This window comes from Grammomys surdaster, unplaced genomic scaffold (genome assembly GCF_004785775.1).
Source record: "Grammomys surdaster isolate TR1022 unplaced genomic scaffold, NIH_TR_1.0 136, whole genome shotgun sequence".
Classification (NCBI taxonomy): domain Eukaryota; kingdom Metazoa; phylum Chordata; class Mammalia; order Rodentia; family Muridae; genus Grammomys; species Grammomys surdaster.
In genome coordinates this window covers 14,505,477-14,526,692 of record NW_021604594.1, presented here as the reverse complement: position 1 = coordinate 14,526,692, position 21,216 = coordinate 14,505,477, and the positions used below count along the sequence as shown (strand labels likewise).

General features: G+C 37.3%; 1 protein-coding gene across 2 annotated transcripts in view; it reads left to right on the top strand.

Annotated features, from left to right (window-relative positions):
- Ubr3 (ubiquitin protein ligase E3 component n-recognin 3) overlaps window positions 1-21,216 on the top strand; it is a 145,784-nt gene that overhangs the window by 75,292 nt on the left and 49,276 nt on the right. For both annotated transcript variants that reach the window (XM_028762877.1, XM_028762876.1), the window contains exons 20-25: window positions 4,520-4,661; window positions 8,183-8,287; window positions 9,113-9,286; window positions 11,247-11,707; window positions 18,003-18,091; window positions 19,843-19,992. In XM_028762877.1, coding sequence (XP_028618710.1) covers window positions 4,520-4,661; window positions 8,183-8,287; window positions 9,113-9,286; window positions 11,247-11,707; window positions 18,003-18,091; window positions 19,843-19,992 — 1,121 coding nt within the window. The remainder of the gene's footprint in view (window positions 1-4,519; window positions 4,662-8,182; window positions 8,288-9,112; window positions 9,287-11,246; window positions 11,708-18,002; window positions 18,092-19,842; window positions 19,993-21,216) is intronic.

Genomic DNA, 21,216 nt, shown 5'->3' with positions numbered 1-21,216 from the left:
TAAAATAATTTAATAAAGGTTAGAAAAAGCAATTTAGATGAGATTTTTTTCAGAATCTTTATACAAGTTTGATCTTTATTTAGTTAATATTCAAATAGCTGTTGATGTATATTTATAGTTGTTAGGTATAACTGAAACTTTCTTTCCACCAGGATTTTTAAATACTAGATGAATGTTCACTTTAGCATCCATCACAGACTATACTTGAAGAAAAGAAACTTCCTACAAACAAAACAAAATCCCCTAAAACAACAAAACCAGATTTAGCTCAGGTGCCATCATCTCTCTGCCTTTGTCTACAGTCCTGGAGGAGGCACTTGGAGGTTCCCCTTTTCTCTGTTTACTTGGCCACTTCTTTTGCATATTTTCTGTCCTTTTGTGCCAATTCATTTGCTTGTAGGTGTTTATTTACTTCTTAGCTCCTCGAGGGAAGATGTTTTTGCTTCTATATTTCTTCCTCTCTGCCTGCCTGCTTCTCTCCTTCCCTCCTTTCCTCCCTTCTTTTTCTGAGACAGTGTCTCTGTGTCGCCCTTGCTGTCCTGAAACTCTGTTTCAGTCTGGCCTGGAAATCAGAGATCCGCCTGCCTCTGCCCCTTGAGTGCTGGGACTAAAGGTGTGCTACCACTGCCTGGCTTTGCTTCTTACTCATCTCAGGATCTGTGGCAGCTCTATACTGTCTCCTAGCAGGCATTCACCAAGTAGTTATTTGTTGGGTAAGTAAATTGAATAGTTCATGTTGAAAAATTGAAACATGCCAGGCATGGTTGCACATACCTTTAATTCCGTCACTCAGGAGGCTGAGGCAGGCAGTTCTCTGAGTTTGAGTCTAGCCTGGTCTACATAGTGAGTTCCAGGACATAGTAAGATTCTGTCTCAAAGAACAACTGAACAAAAAGTAAAAAGAGAAAGAAAAATAAATTGAAAGATGCAAAATTGATGTTTTTGCTTCTGTATTTCTTCTCCCCTCCCTTCCCCTCACTTCTCCTTGTGATCTCCTCCACTTTTCCCCCTCCCTCCCTCCCTCTCTCTCTCCCTCCCTCCCTTCCTCCCTTCCTCCTTCTCTCCCTCTCTCCCTCTCTTTCTTTCTAGACAGGGTCTCAAAATGTAGAACAGGCTGGCCTCAAATTTACAGATCCTGTGCCTAGCGAGTACTAGGATTAAAGACTTAATTTAATTCTGAGCAGTTTATTTCTTTTGTATAGAGAAAAAATAACAGCAAGGCACAGTCTTGTCTCCCAGGAGTTTGGCATTCCCTAAAGAGTGGTAGAGTTGCTGCTGATGTCTCATCCCCACAGCCTCATTATCTTGACTCAGGTGTCATTGGTTACCAGTGCAGAGGAACCTATGGGCACACACTGACTCAGACCTTGTCTCGGAGGAATAATGTGTCATTAGCTATGTAGGTCTAAGTACTTTTATTGATAACTACTTTATACAATCCAATAAAATCACACTCCCTAAACTGTTTCTAAACATTTTTTTTATATTTTCCTATTCCTTCCACATTCCTTCTATTTATCATTTTAGTTCCTGCCCCTCCCACCCCTTGTGTGTGAGTGTGTGTGTGTGCGTGTGTGCATGCTTGGATATATGCATGTATAGCTGTGCCCACCGACAGTAGGCATATCTGTTTTCCTGAGTCATTTCTCCATTTTATTTTTGAGATCGGATCCATTTACTGAGCTTAAATCTGGTTATTTTATTGCCCAGAGAGCCTCCTGGGATCTGCTGTCTCTGCCCCCGGTGGTGCTGTTATGAGAGTATATCACTGCTCCTGACTCTCTGGGTTATAGGATGTAAGCTCAGGCTCTCCTCTTTGTGTAATCTGTTACAGTATAACTGATTTCCATGCTGTGTTAGTGATGTTCATTTTCCGCTCCCTTCCCCTTAGTCCTGAGATAATGTATCTCATTCTTGAGATACATTACGTATTGCTTCATTTTTAGCTTATAGGACATAGGCATTCCTTAGATTCTCATAATTCTGGGTATATGTGAATAAGAATTTTCATAGACCATTAGGTTTGTTAAGAAGCCTTGTGTTTGGTTGTTTAGGGTAGCTTTCTCAGAGAAATATTTTTGGATATTGTCCCAAATACAATTGTCTTGTCATTGTTCTGTGAGCCAAATGGGAGGGAAACCAGGCTTAATGGCTTTGAATCAAATTCAAATTATGATTTTACTATTCTGTCTCCTTACCTTTAATGCTATTAAAGTATTATTTAATGGTATTATTTAATGGTATTATTTAATAGTGCTTGGTATTTTATTCTCAGTAGACAGGGATTCTCACAGCAGTGGTGAGGGGCAGTTTCCATCCTCTGTTTATTTTAGCGCTTACTGTCTCACCTGTCATTATAGAGATAGCAGATACTGATAGTGCCATTGTGCATTTAAGATTTCTAATTAAAGACTTTATTATATGTGTGAGTATGTTGTCTTTCTAATGACATATGCATGCCATGAAGTATCAGAGAAGATCAGAGGGCAATGTTGTAACTTAGCTCCACCTTTACGTAGGTTACAGAGATGGACCTTAAGTTCCTAGACTGTTACTCAGCCAACCTGCCAGCCTCCACTTCAAAAAGTTTATTTTGTTTTTAGTTACATGTATGAGTGGGGGTTTGTGTACTCGAGAGATGTTGGGTCCTCTACAGCTGGAGTGAAAGGTTGCTTCTGAACATTGATGTGGGTGCTGGGAAACAAAGTCTTATTGTCATTCATTCATTCATTCATTCATTCATTCATTCATTCATTCAGTTTCAGACAGGGTTTCTCTGTATAGCCTTGGCTGTCCTGGAACTCTATAGACCAGGCTGCTCCTCAGACTCACAGAGATCAGCCCGCCTCTGCTTCCCAAGCTCTGAGGTGAAAGCTGTGTACCATCACTACCCTGCTTCGTCTGTGGTTTAAATAGACTTTTTCTGGGTAGACTTTCTTATTTATTTATTTATTTTTTGTTTTTCGAGACAGGGTTTCTCTGTGTAGTCCTGGCTGTCCTGGAACTCACTCTGTAGACCAGGCTGGCCTCAAACTCAGAAATCCGAGTGCCTCTGCCTCCCAAGTGCTGGGATTAAAGGCGTGTACCACCACTGCTTGTCTTGGATAGACTTTAAGAGTTGTTTATTTAATTTTTAAAAAGATTTGTTTATTTTTATTGTATGTGCATGAGTGTTTTCCTGCATGTATAAAAGTGCACTTCATGTGTTCCTGGTTTCTAGGAAGACTAGAAGAGGGTGCTACAACTCTTGAAACAGGAGTTACTAGCAGACATGGCCATGCCTGGCTTTTATGGTTGCTAAGTATCCAAACTCAGGTCATCAAGCTTGAAGAACCAAGCCTCATTCCTTAAATAATAAATTAATTTAGTCTGAATGTGGATGCAGGCTGATACATGCCAGGTGCTTATGTGCTTTTAGCCCCTCCCCCTGCCTTTTTTTTTTTTTTTAAAGATAGGGTTTCAGATATGGTGGTTTCAAACTCCTATCATCCCTTCAGGTTCTCTGGGGCTTCTAGCCTTAGCTTAACCTGGGACCAGGCTACCTTTCATGGTCTCACATCCTTCCTTATTCTTCCTGTGTTAACTGTCCTGTGCCTAGTTCCATTTTGCTTTAATTTTGATACCTCTTCTACTTAACAATAGAAAGATGTATGGTTTAAAAAAAAAGATTGTGATTACTGTATTCCTGGGGTCCTCTTATTCTTCTGTTCTAGATGATACAAACAAACTTCTTACTTCTTTTGAGTTATTCTCTTCATTTAGATTAAAGACTTTTTGGTCTCAGCAATAGAGGGATCTTATTTCCATGACTGGGCCTTATGTGAATCCAACACCTTTAAACAGCACAGTAGGCATACTACGCATACTTTATTTCTTAAATTGCGTTCATTTAGTGTGTGTGCACATGCATGTACATGTGCATATGTTGCCACAGGTGATTGTGTGGAGGTCAGGGCAACTTGTAGGAGTCAGTTCTCCTCTTCTACCATGTAGGGCCTGCAGATTGAACTTCCATCTTGAGGTCTTGGTAGCAAGCACCTTTTCCTGGTGAGCCATCTTTGTAGCCCACAGTGTTAATGTTTATTGGCAATCATGTTTCCCCTGCTGCTTCCTCCTTTAGGAGGGCAAGGATAGGGTCAGACGGCTAAGCTTCTATCCAGCCTGCGTTCCAGCCATTAGTAGTAGGGGCATTTTCTCATTACTGATTTTGTCGAGGGTTAGAATAGAAAATCACTTTGCTAAAAATTTTATTATGTATTCTTTTCATTTTTTTTGTTAGCAGTTTTACATTCATTTTTCAACTTTTCTGTCTAGCTTTTTAAACTAATTTTTATGCAATAGTATAGGAAAAGTAATGTGTATTACATAGTAAGCAAATATCTGTTTGGCTTTTTAAAGCATTTATGAATAATTAGTAATGTATAGAAAAACATAAAATAGAAATTAATGTATGTAAGTTACTGTTTAAACCATAGTTTATGAGTCTGTCATATAAATTTGATTTTGTTTATTTTTACAGTTTAAAACAGAGTGGAAAATTCCCTGGCAATCCCTGGCCTCCTTATAAGAAAAGAGCATCACTTCATCCCAGCTATAAAGGCCTCATGAGACTTCTGCACTGTAAAACTTTACACATTGTGCTCTTCACTCTGCTTTACAAGGTATAGTAATGATTTGATGAGAATGACTTAGATTACAATGTATTTTTTTGCAATTTTCAAATCAAAGTGCTCAGTGATTATATGGAGATACCACTTATAAAGCAAAGTGTGTTTATACATTTTTTGATGTATAAGGATAAATTATAATTACATGTATTTGAATTTCAAATTGAAAACTTAGGAAGCATTTCTTTGTAGAGAAATGTTTGTTCTTTAGCTTCAGACAAACACTTGAGACCTGGAGCATTTGTTGTGGCTTCTGTAAGGTGTGAGGTGCCGTGGCTGTAGGCGCTGTGCCAAGGAAGACTAAGGAACAAGTAGCAGTCAGCCCTCCTGCCTGACAAAGTAAATGTTGCTGTGCGAGCCAGTGACCTCACTTTAGAGCAGTTCTCTCTGCTTTTTACCTCTTAGGAATTTGACAAAGAAAGATTTGGATGCGAGTTCTTCAGATACTTGAAACATCCTTTATTTTCCTGTTATCTAGAATTTGTTTCAATTTGGGAGAGTTCTCTCACAAAACTAACTTATCTCATTGTGTTCTAAAAGTTGCATGAAATGTAAGGAGAGAGTATGTATATGTTTATACACACACTCATATGCACATATATGTAATATGTATATATACTATGGGGTTTTTAATGACCTAAACTATATAAGAGATGAAAGATAATTATACCTGCAGTATATTGTTAATATAAATAAACATCTATAAAATAATAGGGATAAGTGTTATATCATTAGAAATAAAGAAAATGTGTAATTTTTTTTATTTGAAAAATTAAAAAAGAAAACTAAGCATATTCTGTGTGTAAATCTCTATCGACTACAGATAATTTTTCATTATTTAAGAAAGCATGCATTAATTGGTTAAATTTACCACATAATGAAACAGTGCTTTTAGATTTCTATACACATCTTTTCAACATCATCTATGGCTATTATAAAAGCTAGAAGTTATTTTGGGCTAAGATTTTTAGATTAGTTAGTGTCTTTTAAAAGTGCCTTGAAAGATTTATTTTTATCATTTATCAAAAGGATTGTTCAGAAAAAGTGATTTAAGGTACCCTCTTCTCCATTAAAATATGTAGAACACCTTTATATTGGAAAGCAGTTTGTGTTGATTTTCTAGGCAAATGTAAATTGTAGGATTTCCCAGAGTCAGAGTCAGACTTCCCTCTGTTACTGAATCCAAACACAGACATTATATTCTGTGTTATCTCAGTTTTTAATGTGAGAATGAAGATTTAGAGGTTAGTAACTAGTTCAAATGATCAATAATAATAATTCATGATAAATGAAGAAAGCTTTCCTGAGAATCTCTTTGAAGTCACCTTTTTAACTTTTAAAACTTGCTTAATCTAGATGAGGTGTTTTTGTTTTTGTTTTTTTTTTTTGGTTTTCCGAGACAGGGTTTCTCTGTGTAGTCCTGGCTGTCCTGGAACTCACTCTGTAGACCAGGCTGGCCTCAAACTCGGAAATCCGCCTGTCTCAGCTTCCCAAGTGCTGGGATTAAAGGTGTGCGCCACCACTGCTCGGCTCTAGATGAGTTTTATCAGAGATGACAGATCAGTATTTTAGTTGTTGCAAGACTCTTTGAGCAGTGTTTTAAGATTTCAAACTGTTTATAATAGCTTTTCTGGCACACTCTAATTGCTGAGCACTGTCAAGTGAACTTTACAGAAGACTCTTGCAGCAAGATGCTGTCATTCCTCGGCAGGTGTGACACTAAAGAGCATTGTGACGCTCCCCGAGAATGGCTTTACTTCTTTGTTCAGGGTCTTTAGCTTTTATTTCTCTAGCTTAGATTTGTAATGCCATTGGGTTTCTATTCAAAGTCTCTCTGGATTTAGGAGCAGTGCTTTATTTATCAAGAGGAGACAGAAATGGCGGGCATTGCATAGGAGCCTGAGAGCTATGTGTCGTGATGCTTAGACAGCTGAGGATGGTTTCAGCCTTGCTTCCCTCCATAATGTGCTGGGTTAGAAACTGGGGCCTATGGAGGCTTCCACTGCAGGTTACTCCTCGGGCTCTTTCTGATTGGCACACTCTTGGTACCACCTGCTGACTGTGTGTTGAACACTAATTGCTAGGCATTGTTCTTAGCAAATGATAGATTCAAAGTGAAGCCAATCTCAAATAATCTGGGTTTCTTTTTCACCTTTAGATATGGGAAAGCTAAGGCCAAAGGTTGTTGCTACAGGTCAAGTAGATATAAACAGAGCTTTCTAAGGATGAGGTTTTATAAGAGAAAGTGGAGTTGCCTTCCTACTTGTCAAATAGTAAGAAGTCAGTCAGTGAACGTTTGTCTTTAGTTACAAAGACTTAGTGTTTTCCTCATCTGCTCCTTTGGACTGTTCCCGTCAGGCTCAGCTGAACTTCCCATGATTTCAGTCCATTATCCACCCTGAAGCTGACTGGGCCACCTCGTGCTGAACCCTTTCTTCTTCTCCTTCCCCATTTGATCACATGCCTTTTATAATGAGAACGAATGATAGCTGCTGAGCTGCTGTGCCATCTTGTTCCTGAAATAGTTTAGGTGTCTTCTGATCACCGGGCTATTACAGCCCTGAAATCCTATATAAGATGAGGAAGGTCTGAGTTGTATGATCTATGTATAAGGTGAAATTCATAGAATTTTCCTTGTTCCTCTTATCATTTAAACCACACATTGGCTTACATATTTATATAGATACTCAAAATATTTAGAGGTGGGGCTGGAGAGATGGCTCAGCCGTTATAAAAGGGTAGGCTCACAACCAAAAATATAAGAGTTTGATTCCCAGTACCCACGGCTGTCTCTCTAGCCACAAAAAACAAAACAAAACAAAAAACTATATATATGTATATTTAGAGGTATAGAACTTTGAAGACAGACTCAATGAATGCTAATATTTTATATTGTGTTCTATTAGCCAACACCAGTTACATTTAAATGAGTGATCTTGTTAAATTTGGCTTCTTGTCTTTAGGAGACTATCAGAAGATTAGGATGTAAAGTATTCTTGGTAAATTATTTTATTAAAGATCATTATTTTTATATTAGTGACTTGTGAACTGTTTATTGTGGCACTCTTTAGGAAGTCTTCAAACTCCTATTTGCCGATACTGCATAATATTCCTATGTAGGAGATGGAAAGATGGCTCAGTGGTTATGAGCCCATCCTGTTCTTGCTGAGGACCTGAGTTCAGTTTCCAGCAACTTCATTGCACATTTCGCAACCATCTGTAACTCCAGCCCCAGGGCATTCAAAATATGACTCTGATCTATGAGATTATCTGCAGTCATGTGCACACATACCCCAATAAAAAATAAATGTAAAAAAGTTCTACATAGTTGTCAAAGGAAACCTAGGGTTTGTTTCAGTTTGTATTTTCACTAGGATCTGCATTTACATATCTGATTTATAGACCTGGTAATTATCTGATTATGATTTTTGTCTATAATAGAATGTTTTTAGACCTTTAAATGAAATATATTTTGTGAAAAAGCTATGAGTTGTTTTTATTTTTATTTTTTAAAGATTCTGATGGATCATCAAAATCTGTCTGAACATGTGCTGTGCATGGTGTTGTATCTGATTGAATTAGGCCTGGAAAACTCTGCTGAGGATGACTTGGAGGAAGAGGTAAGCACTGCCTCTTAGAACAACTGCCTAGGGCAGTTCTTTCTTAGGATAGTTTTGGATTCAGTGGTTTTGTTTTTTCAAGACAGAGTTTCTCTGAAACTTACTCTGTAGTCCAGGCTGGCCTCAAACTCAAAGGTCCACCTCTTTTTGCTTCCTGAGTGCTGAAACTAAACGTGTGCACTACTGCTTTTTTATGTATATTGGCATTTGCCTGTATGCTTATCTGTACAGGATTTGTATGCAATACCTTTGGAGGCCAGAAGTAGGTAGGCATCAGATTCCCTGGAACTGGAGTTACAGATGTTTGTGAGCTGCCAAGTGAGTGATGGGAACTGAACCTGAGTCCTTTGGAGGAGCAGACTGTGCTCTTAATCACTGAGCTATCTTTCTCGTCCCCATTTTTAGATTTTTAATTCTTAAATCTAAAGAACTGATAAGAAGGTCCTATATATTAATTTATTTAGTGTGTATGGATGTTGATGCACATACATCTTCAGGTAGAGGACAGCTTACAGGAGTTGTTTCTTTCCTTCTACCATGTGGGACCTGGGGATTTAACTCATGTTGTAAGGCTTGACAGATAGTGTCAACTATCTGCTGAGCCAACTCTCTGGCCTAAAAAGGCTTTATTCTTAAAATACATATGGTCCTTTGAAACTATAAAACTGTTGAAATTTATCATTTAAATGAAAAAAATTAAAGCTGTTTATGTATTTTTGGTGTTATGGTGGGAACATAAATTTCAGATTTTGGGGAGTGTATGCATGTGTGAGCACTTATTTTCTGTCATTCATTCATTCATTCATTCATTCACACATGTCTTAGGTATCAATGGGTGGACCAGAACGTTGTCATGACAGTTGGTTTCCTGGCAGTAACTTGGTATCAAACATGCGGCACTTTATAAATTATGTTAGAGTGCGAGTACCAGAGACTGCTCCTGAGTTGAAAAGGGATTCCCTCGCCAGCACGAGCTCTGATGGTTTGGGCTCTTTACAAGTAAGTTTAAAAGTGAGAGAGATGAAAAGATTTATGTTATACTGAGACATTGCTTAGATAAGCTACAGCATTCAGAAGAAAACATTGTTAGGGGAGTTTTAGATTGTCATTTACTTCTTGATATGTCTGAGCACTGTTGCCTTAACCAGTCTTTTTCCTTCAACCTGCTAGAATTCCCGACGGCCTAAAGCTCTTCAAAGAGAGGTAGATGTGTATGGTATTTGCATTAACTTGCAACATGGCTAATTGGAAATGAGGAAAAAACCCACTGAAGTATTTGTGTGTGTTTGTGTGTGATTAATATAATTCAATTGAAAAGATTTATTGAAATTAGTATTTTTACTTTTAATAAAGTTTTTTATATTTAATTTTAAATAAATATATGTTACTGATCAAAAAATGCAGAATGGTTAGTAGTAAATTTTTTATTTTAGTGTTAAAAGTGTTCTGGACCAGTTACAGGCGGCACATTTGGATCTACTTACATTCGTATTGCAATTGTCTTACTAACATCATAAAAATGACTTGACTGTTTCCTAAATCAAAGTAAATGTAATTGCTGGCAGCATGCCCATTAAAAATGTTTTTTTTTTTCTTTTGCTTTTGTGGCAGTTAACTAATGAAACAGGCCCATAACTTCTTGTATTTTGTCTGTTGTGTTTTGGGACTCATTGTGAAAACCAGCTCTTTGCATGATGCTTAATTAATCTTTAAAATAAAGTGAGAAGTGGAGCTAGAGAGAAATCTCAGCAGTTAAGAGCACTGTCACCCCTTCCAGGGGAACTGGGTTCAATTCCCAACACCCACATGGTGGCTCACAACTGTCTGTTAACTCCAGTCCCAAGCACCAGGCATGCACTTGATGCACAGACATATATGTGGCCCAAATGCCCATATACATAAATAAAATTAACAAGAAGGAAAAGTATTGAGATGACATGCCAGATGATTAAGTATTTATTTACTATAAACTAGGTATCGTATGAATAGAGAGTTGAATTAGATATTTCTTGTAGTCAAGTCTATTTGTTAGAATATTTCCTGCATTTGACATGTTTTTGTTGTGAACACTGTAAAGGATTTTAATTAAAAACTTGGAACCTCTATCAGAGGCTCTTTTGATTCTAGTGTTATAGAGTACTTTAAAAACATTGAATGTTAAAATTTTGTACTATTATTTGACTTACAAGCACATACTTTTTAATGCTTATTTTATAAAGATGAGATCCATTAAACTGATTCATATTTTAATTAAAAGATGATTTCTAAGAGGCCTGATGTGTTTGCTTTAGTAAAAAGACTGTTTAGAAGACAAATTATTGAGACGAACACTTGACTAAAACTATCTACTCAGATAACATACGGTGATGTGCAGTGTGAAGCAAATTAATTTAGTCCTTACATTTATTTATTCTTACATTTCAGGTTTGAAACTTGTAATCTTGGTAATTTTCAAACTTTGAAGTTCCTTAAAAGTGAAATTAATATTTACTATAGATTTACTGCCTTAAAAAAATGAAGAAAAATGAAAATGTTTTCTATGTGGTAGCATCCTTCCAGAAGTTAATAGAGTATATGCAGTTTCTTGATGAGTGGTGTATAATACAGCAGCTTTCCTTAAACTGAGAAGCTTAGTTTATGGATTTTATGTTTTTATTTTTATTTTTTTTTTGTCATTTTGTAATATGGCTGCAGGTTTGGCATAAGCTTTGTTTGTTTTCTGTGGAACATAGGCTCTGGTAGTAACAGAGGGGTGACTGCCAGTGACCTGTTCCTTACCACTATCCTCATAAAGTGGTCTTATAGTTATTTCAGAAAGAAGTGAAGGAAATGAGTTTATCTTCTAGAGAGATCTTTAGATGAAAACTTTAAGCATTCCCTTTGGAAAAATACAGTGATATATTTTTAGAATTGTTTATTGACTAACTTCTTCATCTCTCTGTCTTTCTTTTACTGGTAGAATTCTGGTACAGCTCAAGTTTTCAGCTTAGTAGCAGAGCGTAGAAAGAAGTTTCAGGAGATCATCAACCGAAGCAACAGTGAAGCAAATCAGGTGGTTCGGCCCAAGATTCCAAGTAAATGGTCAGCTCCTGGTTCATCTCCCCAGTTAACCACAGCCATTTTGGAAATTAAGGAAAGCATATTGTCTTTGCTAATAAAACTTCACCACAAACTCTCAGGAAAACAAAACTCTTACTATCCTCCATGGCTTGATGACATAGAAGTTTTAATACAACCAGAAATTCCAAAATACAATCATGGAGATGGTATAACTGCTGTAGAAAGAATTTTGCTAAAAGCTGCAATGCAAAGCAGAATGAACAAGCGCATCATTGAGGAGATATGCAGAAAAGTGACCCCTCCTGTACCACCCAAAAAAATCACTGCAGCAGAGAAGAAAACTCTGGACAAGGAGGAAAGGTATTGTTATTTTTAATGTTCTAATATTTATAGAACAGTTGATGATTTGGGTTTTTCTCTTCTTTGGCCATTCTGGGCTAATGACCTGGTTATTTCAGTTACAGCAGCCACAGCTGCTTCCTTTGTAAGGTAAATGATTGGCCACAGCTAGTGTTTGTGTGTGTGTGTGATTCAGAGTACCTTATGGATAAAAAGACAGGTATTGCTGACCTCAATGTGAAATTACCAATGAAAGTTGGAAGCTTCTTCAGAAACATTGCCAATACTATTACTGCTGTGGTACCTGAGAATTCTCTTGCTGTTCAAAAAGAAGGTTTAACTTAACTTTAAATTACAAATTTAAGTATTTTGGATATTTCTTTTTCTTTTGTTTTTTTTCCACGAGGGGAGGTTTATTAAGAGAGTGGGAGAGCGGGAGGAGAGAGAGAGGAGTAGAAGAGGAGAGGCCAGCCATGACCACATGGAGAGAGGGGGAAGGGAAGGGGGAGGGGAGAGGACAACCTGCAGGTACTGGGTCGAGGAGAACAAGAGTAAGAGCTGGATATTTCTTTTTTAAAGAAACATTTATTTATTGTGTGTGTGCATGCATGCACATGTGCTTGTATGCATGTTAACACGTACGCCACTGTGTGCATATGGAGGTTAGAGGACCACTTTTGGAAGTGTGTTCTGTCTTTTCAGCTTGTGGTTTCTGGGATTTGAGCTCAGGTCATCGAGCTTAATATTAATAACAAGTATCTTTACTGCTTAGCTATCTCACTAGCCCTTAAGTATTTCTTAAAATTAAAACGCAACTATTTGAATTTTTGGTACTTAATTGTGTTTATTACTATATGATTGTCAATTAATAGAGAAAGCAATGTTTCATAAAGTTTTCTTTTGCTGACTTGTTTCCTAATATTTTAAAATTAAAACTTTTTAGTTAGATTTTTTTCAATTTATGTGTGTTTTGCCTGCGTTTGTATATGTGCAGTACATGTATGTTTGGTACATATGTAAGTCAGAAGAGGTTATCTGGATCTCTGGGACTGAAATTACAGAAACCACAGAGGAATGCTCCTTGTTGACTCGTTACTCAGGTTCCTGCTTCTCTGGCTTTCTTATGTATATAGATAGCACATGGCTACCTTCCCAGGGAATGGTGGTACCGACAGTGGGCTGGACTACCTACATCAGTAACAATCAAGACTATGTCCCACAAACATGGCCACAGGCCAGTCCCTGAACTGAGGGTCCCTTCTCAGGTGACTCGAAGCTTGGTAAAGTTGACAATTAAAACTAACGAGTACAGGTGGCATTAATGATGATGTAAGAGGACAGTGAGGAAAGACTGTCAAACTTGTTTGGTTTTCTCAGCTCACATAAGTTTGGCAGTCTCATGTAATTTGCTAGTTATGAAGGAGATCATCCTGTGATAACTGTATGAGAAGCCATTCTAGTCACATATATGGTTGTGTAAGAAAAAATTGTTTTTAGAGACAAAGAAAGTACACAGGGACTGTGGAGATGGCAGAGTGGGTAAGTGCACTGTACAAGCAAGAGAGCTAATGCACAGCACCTGTCAAACCTGGGTCTGACTGGGTCTGACTGGGTCTGCCCGTGGAGCTCACTGACCAGACTAGCTAGCTAGCTGAAACAGTGAGCTTCTGGTTCATTGAGTGCCCAGTGTCAAGGGGATGAGGTGCAAACGATAGAGCACCTCTGCTGCTACCCACATCTGCATGCACGTGTACACACCAAAGTAAAAAACACAATTTTAAACTCAAAACAGAACTATAAGATTCTATAAAATTAAGGAGTTAACTTTGTATTTAAATATGATTAAATTATAAGACCCCATGTTTAAGTAGTTGTTCAAGGTTTCTCATCAAAATAAAATCCAGTGTACAATTGCTTTTTGAGTTGAATTGTTATCTTTTGGGTTTCTTTCAATGTGGAACAGTTTTATCAATCTATTATTTCATGACCTTGGAACCTCTGAAGGGTCAGGACAGTGGTGGCATTGTAGACTTCTTCACCATGGGTTTATCTGCTGCCTGGCAGGGACATCAGTGAGATAAGCAGCTTCTGTCAGGTTACTTGATCTGTTAGTGTGTTTACAGTTGACTGCTGGTTAGGGGTTGTCAGCCAGACTCTTGCACTGTCCATTTACCGTACTCTCTTTGTAACTGGTAGATAATTTGAGACCCTGTAATTTTTCTTCTAGCACCTTTGAAGGGACTATTTTATTTAGTCACAGACTCATGAAGTTTCTGTTTTATTTTATGAGTTATCATCTATCTGATATGTTCAGTATTCATTCTGATGATCAAATTTTCTAGGTTTAGCCACCAAGAGTTCCTTAATGCTAAGCTCTTCATCTCTTTTGATTGATTCTTCTCACTTTTTGAACATACTACCCTCTGTAGGTAAAGAGGAGTTCCCAGGCTCATCTTGCACTTGAAGCCAGCCATTCCTCATGGAGTTCTGGTTGCTTTTACTAGAGAATGGGATTTAAAAACTATAATCCTTGCACCTTTTCTAATGAAGTATAGCTATTTTCAGGTCCTCTCAGTGAATAGAACTGGGGAAAAATATCTGTCTTTGCGTTAGGGGCTGAAGAGGCAGAAGACAATTTTTTTTTGTATCTTTTCTTATGTATTCAAAACTATGAGTTTAAGCTGATATTGTTCTGTTCTCCAATATTCTGACTGCAGCTTCCCCTCCTTCTCCAAGTGCCCCTTCCCACCAGTTTCTTTTCAGAAAAGGGCAGGCCTCCCGTGGATATCAACCAGCCATGGCATATCAAGTTGCAATAAGATTAGGCATATCTTCTATCGAAGAAGCAAAGCAACCCAGTAGGGACAAAGGTTCCCAAAGGCAGGCAACAGAGTCAGAGATAGACTCTGCTTCCACTGTTCAGAGTCCCACATGAAGACCAAGCTACAGAACTGTAACATATGTGCAGAGGGCTTAGGTCAGTCCCATGCAAGCTCCCTGGTTATTGCCAGTTTAGTTTCTGTAAGCCCCTGTGGGTGGTTTTGTGAGTTTTCTTGAGGTACCCTTCATCCCTCTTGCTCCTACAAGTCTTCTTCCCCCTCTTCTGCTGGGTTCCCCAAGCTCCGCCTAATGTCTGACTGTGGGTCTCTGTATCTGTTCCCTTTAATTGCTGAGTGTTTTCCTGCATGTAACCACTTTCTTGTACTCTTTAACTATAAAATACCCTCTTTTGCTAGACTGTTTACTTCTGGCAATGAGAGCTTTCCTTCCTGTTCAGGAAGGTATGGGTGGGTAGATTAATTTTTTTGAAATGATCAGTGTCATAGAGAATTAAATTTGAGTAAGATGAATGATTAACCTGGATAATATTTTGGCTCAAAGCACCCACACTTTGGTCTTCCTTGTTCATGAGCTTCATGTGGTCTGTGAGTTGTATCTTAGATATTGTGAGCTTTTGGGCTAATATCCAATTATCAGTGAGTGCATACCATGTGTGTTCTTTTGTGATTGGGTTACCTCACTCAGGATGATATTTTCTAGTTCCATCCATTTACCTAAGAATTTCTTGAATTCATTGTTTTTAATAGCTGAGTAATATTTCATTGTGTAAATGTACCACATTTTCTGGATCTATCCCTCTGTTGAAGGATATCTGGGTTCTTTCCAGCTTCTGGCTATTATAAATAAGGCTGCTATGAACATAGTGAAGCATGTGTCCTTGTTATATGTTGGGAGCATCTTCTTTGACCCTTCTTAGAAGGGGTAACTAAATACTTATGGGAGCAAATATGGAGACAAAGCATGGGACAGAAATTGAAGGAGGGGCCATCCAGAGACTGCTCCACTTCGGTATCCATCCCTTGTGCAGTCACCAAAGGTAGACACTGATGTGGATGCCAAGAAGTTTATGCTGACAGGAGCCTGATGCAGCTGTCTCCTTAGAGGTCTGCCAGAGCCTGAAATATACAGAGGCGGAAGCTCACAGCTAACCATTGAGCTGATCGTGGGGTTCCCAGTGGAGGAGTGAGAGAGAAGACTGAAGGAGCTGAAAGGGTTTGCAGCCCCATGAGGAGAGCAACAATACTAACCAACCAGAGCCCCCAGGGTCTAAACCACCAGCCTGGGAGCACATAGGGAGGGACCCATGGCTCCAGCTATATATGTAGGGGAAGATGACAGTGTCAGGCATAGGTGGGTGAGGAAGTCCTTGGTCCAGTGAAGGCTGGATGCCCCAGTGAAGGGAAAATCGTGGGTGGGGAGGTGGGAGTGTGAGGGTGGGGGGGGGCATATCCTCATAGAAGCAGGAGGAGGGAGGATGGGATGGGGATTCCTGGGTGGAGGGGAAAGGGGATTACATCTGAAATGTAAATAAAATATCCAATAAAAATATTTTGGCTCAAAAACAATGCAAAAGAGATATAGATATAAAACAACAAAGCACGTTTTCTTATATGGCTCTTAAATTACCTGCAAAGTAAGTAAGTCTTTTGAAAAATATTTGCAAGTGCCACAGTCCTTTCTCTGTAGGTGTTCTTCTTGATTTCCTCCATTGACTTGATGGGGGCGATGTGTAAGGATTTTCAAACTGCTGTTAGCAGTCCAGCTTTCAAAGTCTAAATGTTATATCTTTGCTTCATTTTAGATGAACAGAAAACTACTTTAGGTTCCCATAGAAATGGCTGTACATGAACTCAGTTTAGCATAATGCGTAACGTCATAGTGCTTAGCTGTAGAATGATATCAGAAGGAAGTGAGCTGTATATTGTGTACTGTGTGCTTTGTATCACAGGCTCTGATCTGCATCTGGTTACGCTCATGCAAACTTAAATAATTGTCTATCTGACTAATGAACAGCTTACCTTTTTAACTGTTTCTTTCTCTCCTCTTTGATAAAATTATTGTTCTAACTTCCTTAATAGAAGTACAATTTCATGTTAGTAGTATTGTTTCTATAATACAATCGGGGAAGCCCATGTCTTTACAATTTCCTTTTAAAATTTCTTTATATGTAAACGTATAGATTTTAATAGAACCTCTTTACTGCCCCGTGCTGACAGGACTTCTTGCTCGTGCTGCCTCTGACAATGCCTTTGGACATTATTGTTGGAAATCCAGATTTTCTTTCTTTCTTTTTTTCTTTTCTGTTCTTTTTTTTGTCTCTTTTTAATTGAAAACAGTTTCTTTTCTCATACAGTATAGTTTCCTTTCCTTCTACTCCTCCCAGTTCTTCCCCACCTTCCCTCTACTCTGGAACCACTCCCTTTCTGTCTCTCATTAGAAAAGAACCAGTTTCTAAGAGATAACAACTAAACATGACAAAATAAACTAGAATAAGATAGCTAAGGATGGTGAATATTTAAGTGTTTCTCAGCCATTTGAGATTTCTCTATTTAGAAGTCTCTGTTTAGATGTGTTTCCTATTTTAAAATTGGATTTGAATTATTGTTATCTAGTTTCTTGAATTCTTTATATGTATTTTGGATATTAGTCCTCTTATCAGATAGGAAGTTGGTAAAAAAAAAAAATCCTTTCCTGTTCTGTAGGCTGCCACTTTGTCCTGTTTATGATGTTCTTTGACTTGCAGAAGCTATTCAGTTTCATGATGTCCCCTTTATTAATTGTTGATCTTAGTACCTGCTCTGTCAATGTTCTGTTTGGAAAGTCATCTCCTGTACCAAGGCCTTTAAGGCTATTCCCCACTTTCTCTTTTATCAGGTTCAGTGTGTCTGGTTTTATGTTGAGATCTTTGATCTGCTTGAGTTTGGTATAGGGTGATAAACATCGATCTATTTATATTCTTCTATAGGCAGACATCAAGTTTGTTTTGATGAAGATGTGGTCTTTTCTTTAGTGTGTATTTCTGGCTTCTTTATCAAAACTCAGGTGTTCATATGTGTATAGATTTATGTCTGGGTCTTCAGTTTGGTTCCATTTATCAGTATGTCTGTTTTTATGCCAGTATCATACATTTTTATTACTGTTGCTCTGTAGTACAACTTGAAGTCTAGAATGAGGAGACATTTAGCAATTCTTTTATTGTTTATGATTGTTTTATCTATTCTGGATTTTTTGTTTTTCCATATGAAGTTGAGAATTGTCCCTTCACTATCTGTAAAGACTTGTATTGGGATTTTGATAGGAATTATATTGATCTATAGATTCCTTTCAGTAGGATGGCCATTTTTACTGTTATTCTATTGATTGATGAGTATGGGAGATCTTTCCATCTTCTGATATCTTCTTCAACTTCTTTCTTGAAAGACTTGAAGTTTTTTTTTATCACACATCATGTACTTAAAATTGTGTTTCTCTTTAGGCGACAAAAGGCTAGAGAAAGGCAGCAGAAATTGCTCGCAGAGTTTGCCTCACGACAGAAAAGCTTTATGGAAACTGCAATGGATGTTGGTAAGTCAAAAATTTTAGTTTGAAACTCTTACAATTAGTTGTTATTTATCATGATAATTTTATCTGAATGTTTAGCAGTTTAAATAGTACAGATAATTTACTGTCTTTATTTAAACAGTAGAGTAATGGAATGATCAGATTAGTGGTTTAATTATTGTGTGTGTACATGGGTATAGGTGTGCCCATGCTGCTGTGTGTGTGGAGAATAACTTTGTCAATCAGTTCTTTCTTTCTACCATGTGGGTTCTGGGGATGGAGCTCAAGTTGTCAGGCTCGGGGCGAGTGTCCTAACCCTTGGAACCATATTGCCTGCCTGGGATCATTATTATAGTCATTTTGTTGTTGAGCAGAGGCAGTTGTTAAGGAGACTTTTGGTTTTCTATAAATCTATTCCTCACATATGTCAAGTCTTGTCAGTAAGTATTTGATTATTTATTTTGATGGTCTTCTCTGAAGTTATCCTAAGGTCTTTATAGCGGTTTTTAAAAATATTTTGAGATGTAACAATTAATTATTAATTAATTAAATGTAATGCTTAATATAATAATTTTAAAAATATTTTAAAATATTTTTGAGTGCCACTACATTAATATTTCTAAAGATCAAGTCCACCTTTTAATTCAGTTCATATTGGCATTAGGATTTTTGTAATGAGGAGTACCATTTTTCCTATGTGATAGTAGTAGGGCTATGAACAGTCTATTTAAAAAAATATGTTTTCCTCCCCTTCCTCTTTTTTTCCCTATAATAGTTTTTCTTTCAGATTATTATCTTTTAAGTTTAGAATTTTCTTTTCTTTTTCTTTTTTTTTTGTTTTTTTTGTTTTTTTGTTTTTTCGAGACAAGGTTTCTCAGTGTAGTCCTGGCTGTCCTGGAACTCACTCTGTAGACCAGGCTGGCCTCGAACTCAGAAATCTGCCTGCCTCTGCCTCCCAAGTGCTGGGATTAAAGGCATGCACCACCACCGCCTGGCAGAATTTTCTGTATATGAGAAAATACCTGATACTTACCTTTCTGTGTCTGCTGTGTGCCTTGCTATTAATTTCTTATTGTTAGTGATATATTACCAGGTCATTGTTATTTTCTGTAATAGTTCTATTAATACATAATGAGGAAATACAATGATTTTCTTATATAAGCCTTGATGACTATTTCTTGAGAGATATTACTGAAATAGAGAATTAGAAACCAGTGTTTTCTCTATTATTGTAGGCTATGCTACTACCAACTTTTAAATGGTTGCCGTCTTAATTTCTTCTCTCCAGAACCTTTATGTAAATTAAAACAAATGACCTGTTTGTTCCTTAAAATGTAATTAAATTTTTCTCTTACAGTTTTTTAAAGATTTTTTTTATGTATATGAGTGCTCTATTTGTGTGTATGCCTGTATGACAGAAGTTGGTATCAGATCCCATTACAGATGGTTATGTGGTTACTGGGAATTAAACTCAGACTTCTGAAAGTGCACCAGCCCCTTACATGGATATTTTTGCTTCTGTCTTTTAGTTTCAATTTTTACCTGTAATTGTTATAAAAGCAAAATATTGAATCATGCAGTACTTAAAGTTGTTTTAATCAACTTCACATTTTTGGTCTTTCTTAGGGCTGACATTTTACTTGAACAATGGTCTTAGTTGTATTATGATATAGTTTTGTTAGTATTTAACTTAAAAAGTACTTGAAATAGATCTTTGTGGGAGTACATAATGAAGAGGGACTTTTCTTTTAAGAGTTATAGCTTTCCCCCTCCAGATTCTCCTGAGAACGACATTCCTATGGAAATTACCACTGCAGAACCGCAAGTTTCTGAGGCTGTGTATGACTGTGTTATTTGTGGACAGAGTGGTCCTTCTTCTGAAGACAGACCTACAGGACTGGTTGTACTGTTACAAGCATCATCAGGTGAATTCAAAGAAATTTTTTGGTAGAAACATTTTAGAGAATGGCATCTATAACAGATACCTCTATGTTAAATGAGAGCTCATATTAGAGTTTAGTTTTCTCATTGATTTAACTGTTCTAAAATATATAAGCCTCTTAGGTCTATCAGTGTTGTCCATTTAAATATTCTAATTACATATGACATATCCTGCCAGTTCTGTTTCAGTTTCTTGGGGTTCTTGAAATAGCATACAGAAGTAGTTCCTGACCCGGTATGTAGATTGCTGTTTGCCAATATATCTTTTCAAACATTTTAAAGATTTGTCTGAATATTGTCCATTTTTTCCCATTTTGAGGTATTTTGAAGTAGTTCTTACATGATCTCATCTTAATGGATTTAGTCCTTCCGCAACAGGATGTATGAACAAATTAAGACTGTAAAGAACTGCATATCTAGATTTTAAACCAAGTGTCAGTGTATTCTTAAGAAAAACTTGCAGGCATTTACACAAACACACAGAGGCAAAGGTAGAGGTAGAGGAGGGCGTGAGATAGATAGAGGTTTATATGTTATTGAAACTAAGTAGCTATTAATTCAAAATTCTCTTTTACAAAGTGAAGATGTTAATTCTATCCTCCAGGTAACCACAAAAACAACCTCCTCAGCAAGAAAATAATAAAAATTCATATTAAAGAAATGGGAAAGGACTCAAAATCCCACACTAGAAAATTAACTTATGAAAGACAGCAGTAATGAATGACTGAAGGAACAAATAGCAAACAAATAGCATAGTTGTAGAATTAAGTTCTTTGTTAGCAATCATTTGAAATGTAATGAACTTAATTTTCTAGTTAGAAGGTGGAGATTGAGAGTGAGTTTTAAGGATGACCATATTGTATAAGAAATTCACTTTTAGGCTGGAGAGATGACTTAGTGGTTAAGAGCGCTGGCTGCTCTTCCAGAGGGCCCGGGTTGAATTCTTAGCACCCACGCAACAGTTCACAACTGTCTATTACTACAGTTGCAGAGTATTCAACACCCTTACCCAGACATACATGCAAGCAAAATACCGATACACATAAAATTAAAAGAAATAATTCATTTTTTTTAAAAAGATAACTTTACTTTAGACACAAGTAGATCGAAGGTGGAAGACTTGAAGTCAGGATGCAGCTCAGTTGGTAGAATACTTGCTCACATGCACAGAGCTTTTAGTTGGATGTATAATTAGGGGGTAACGGTTT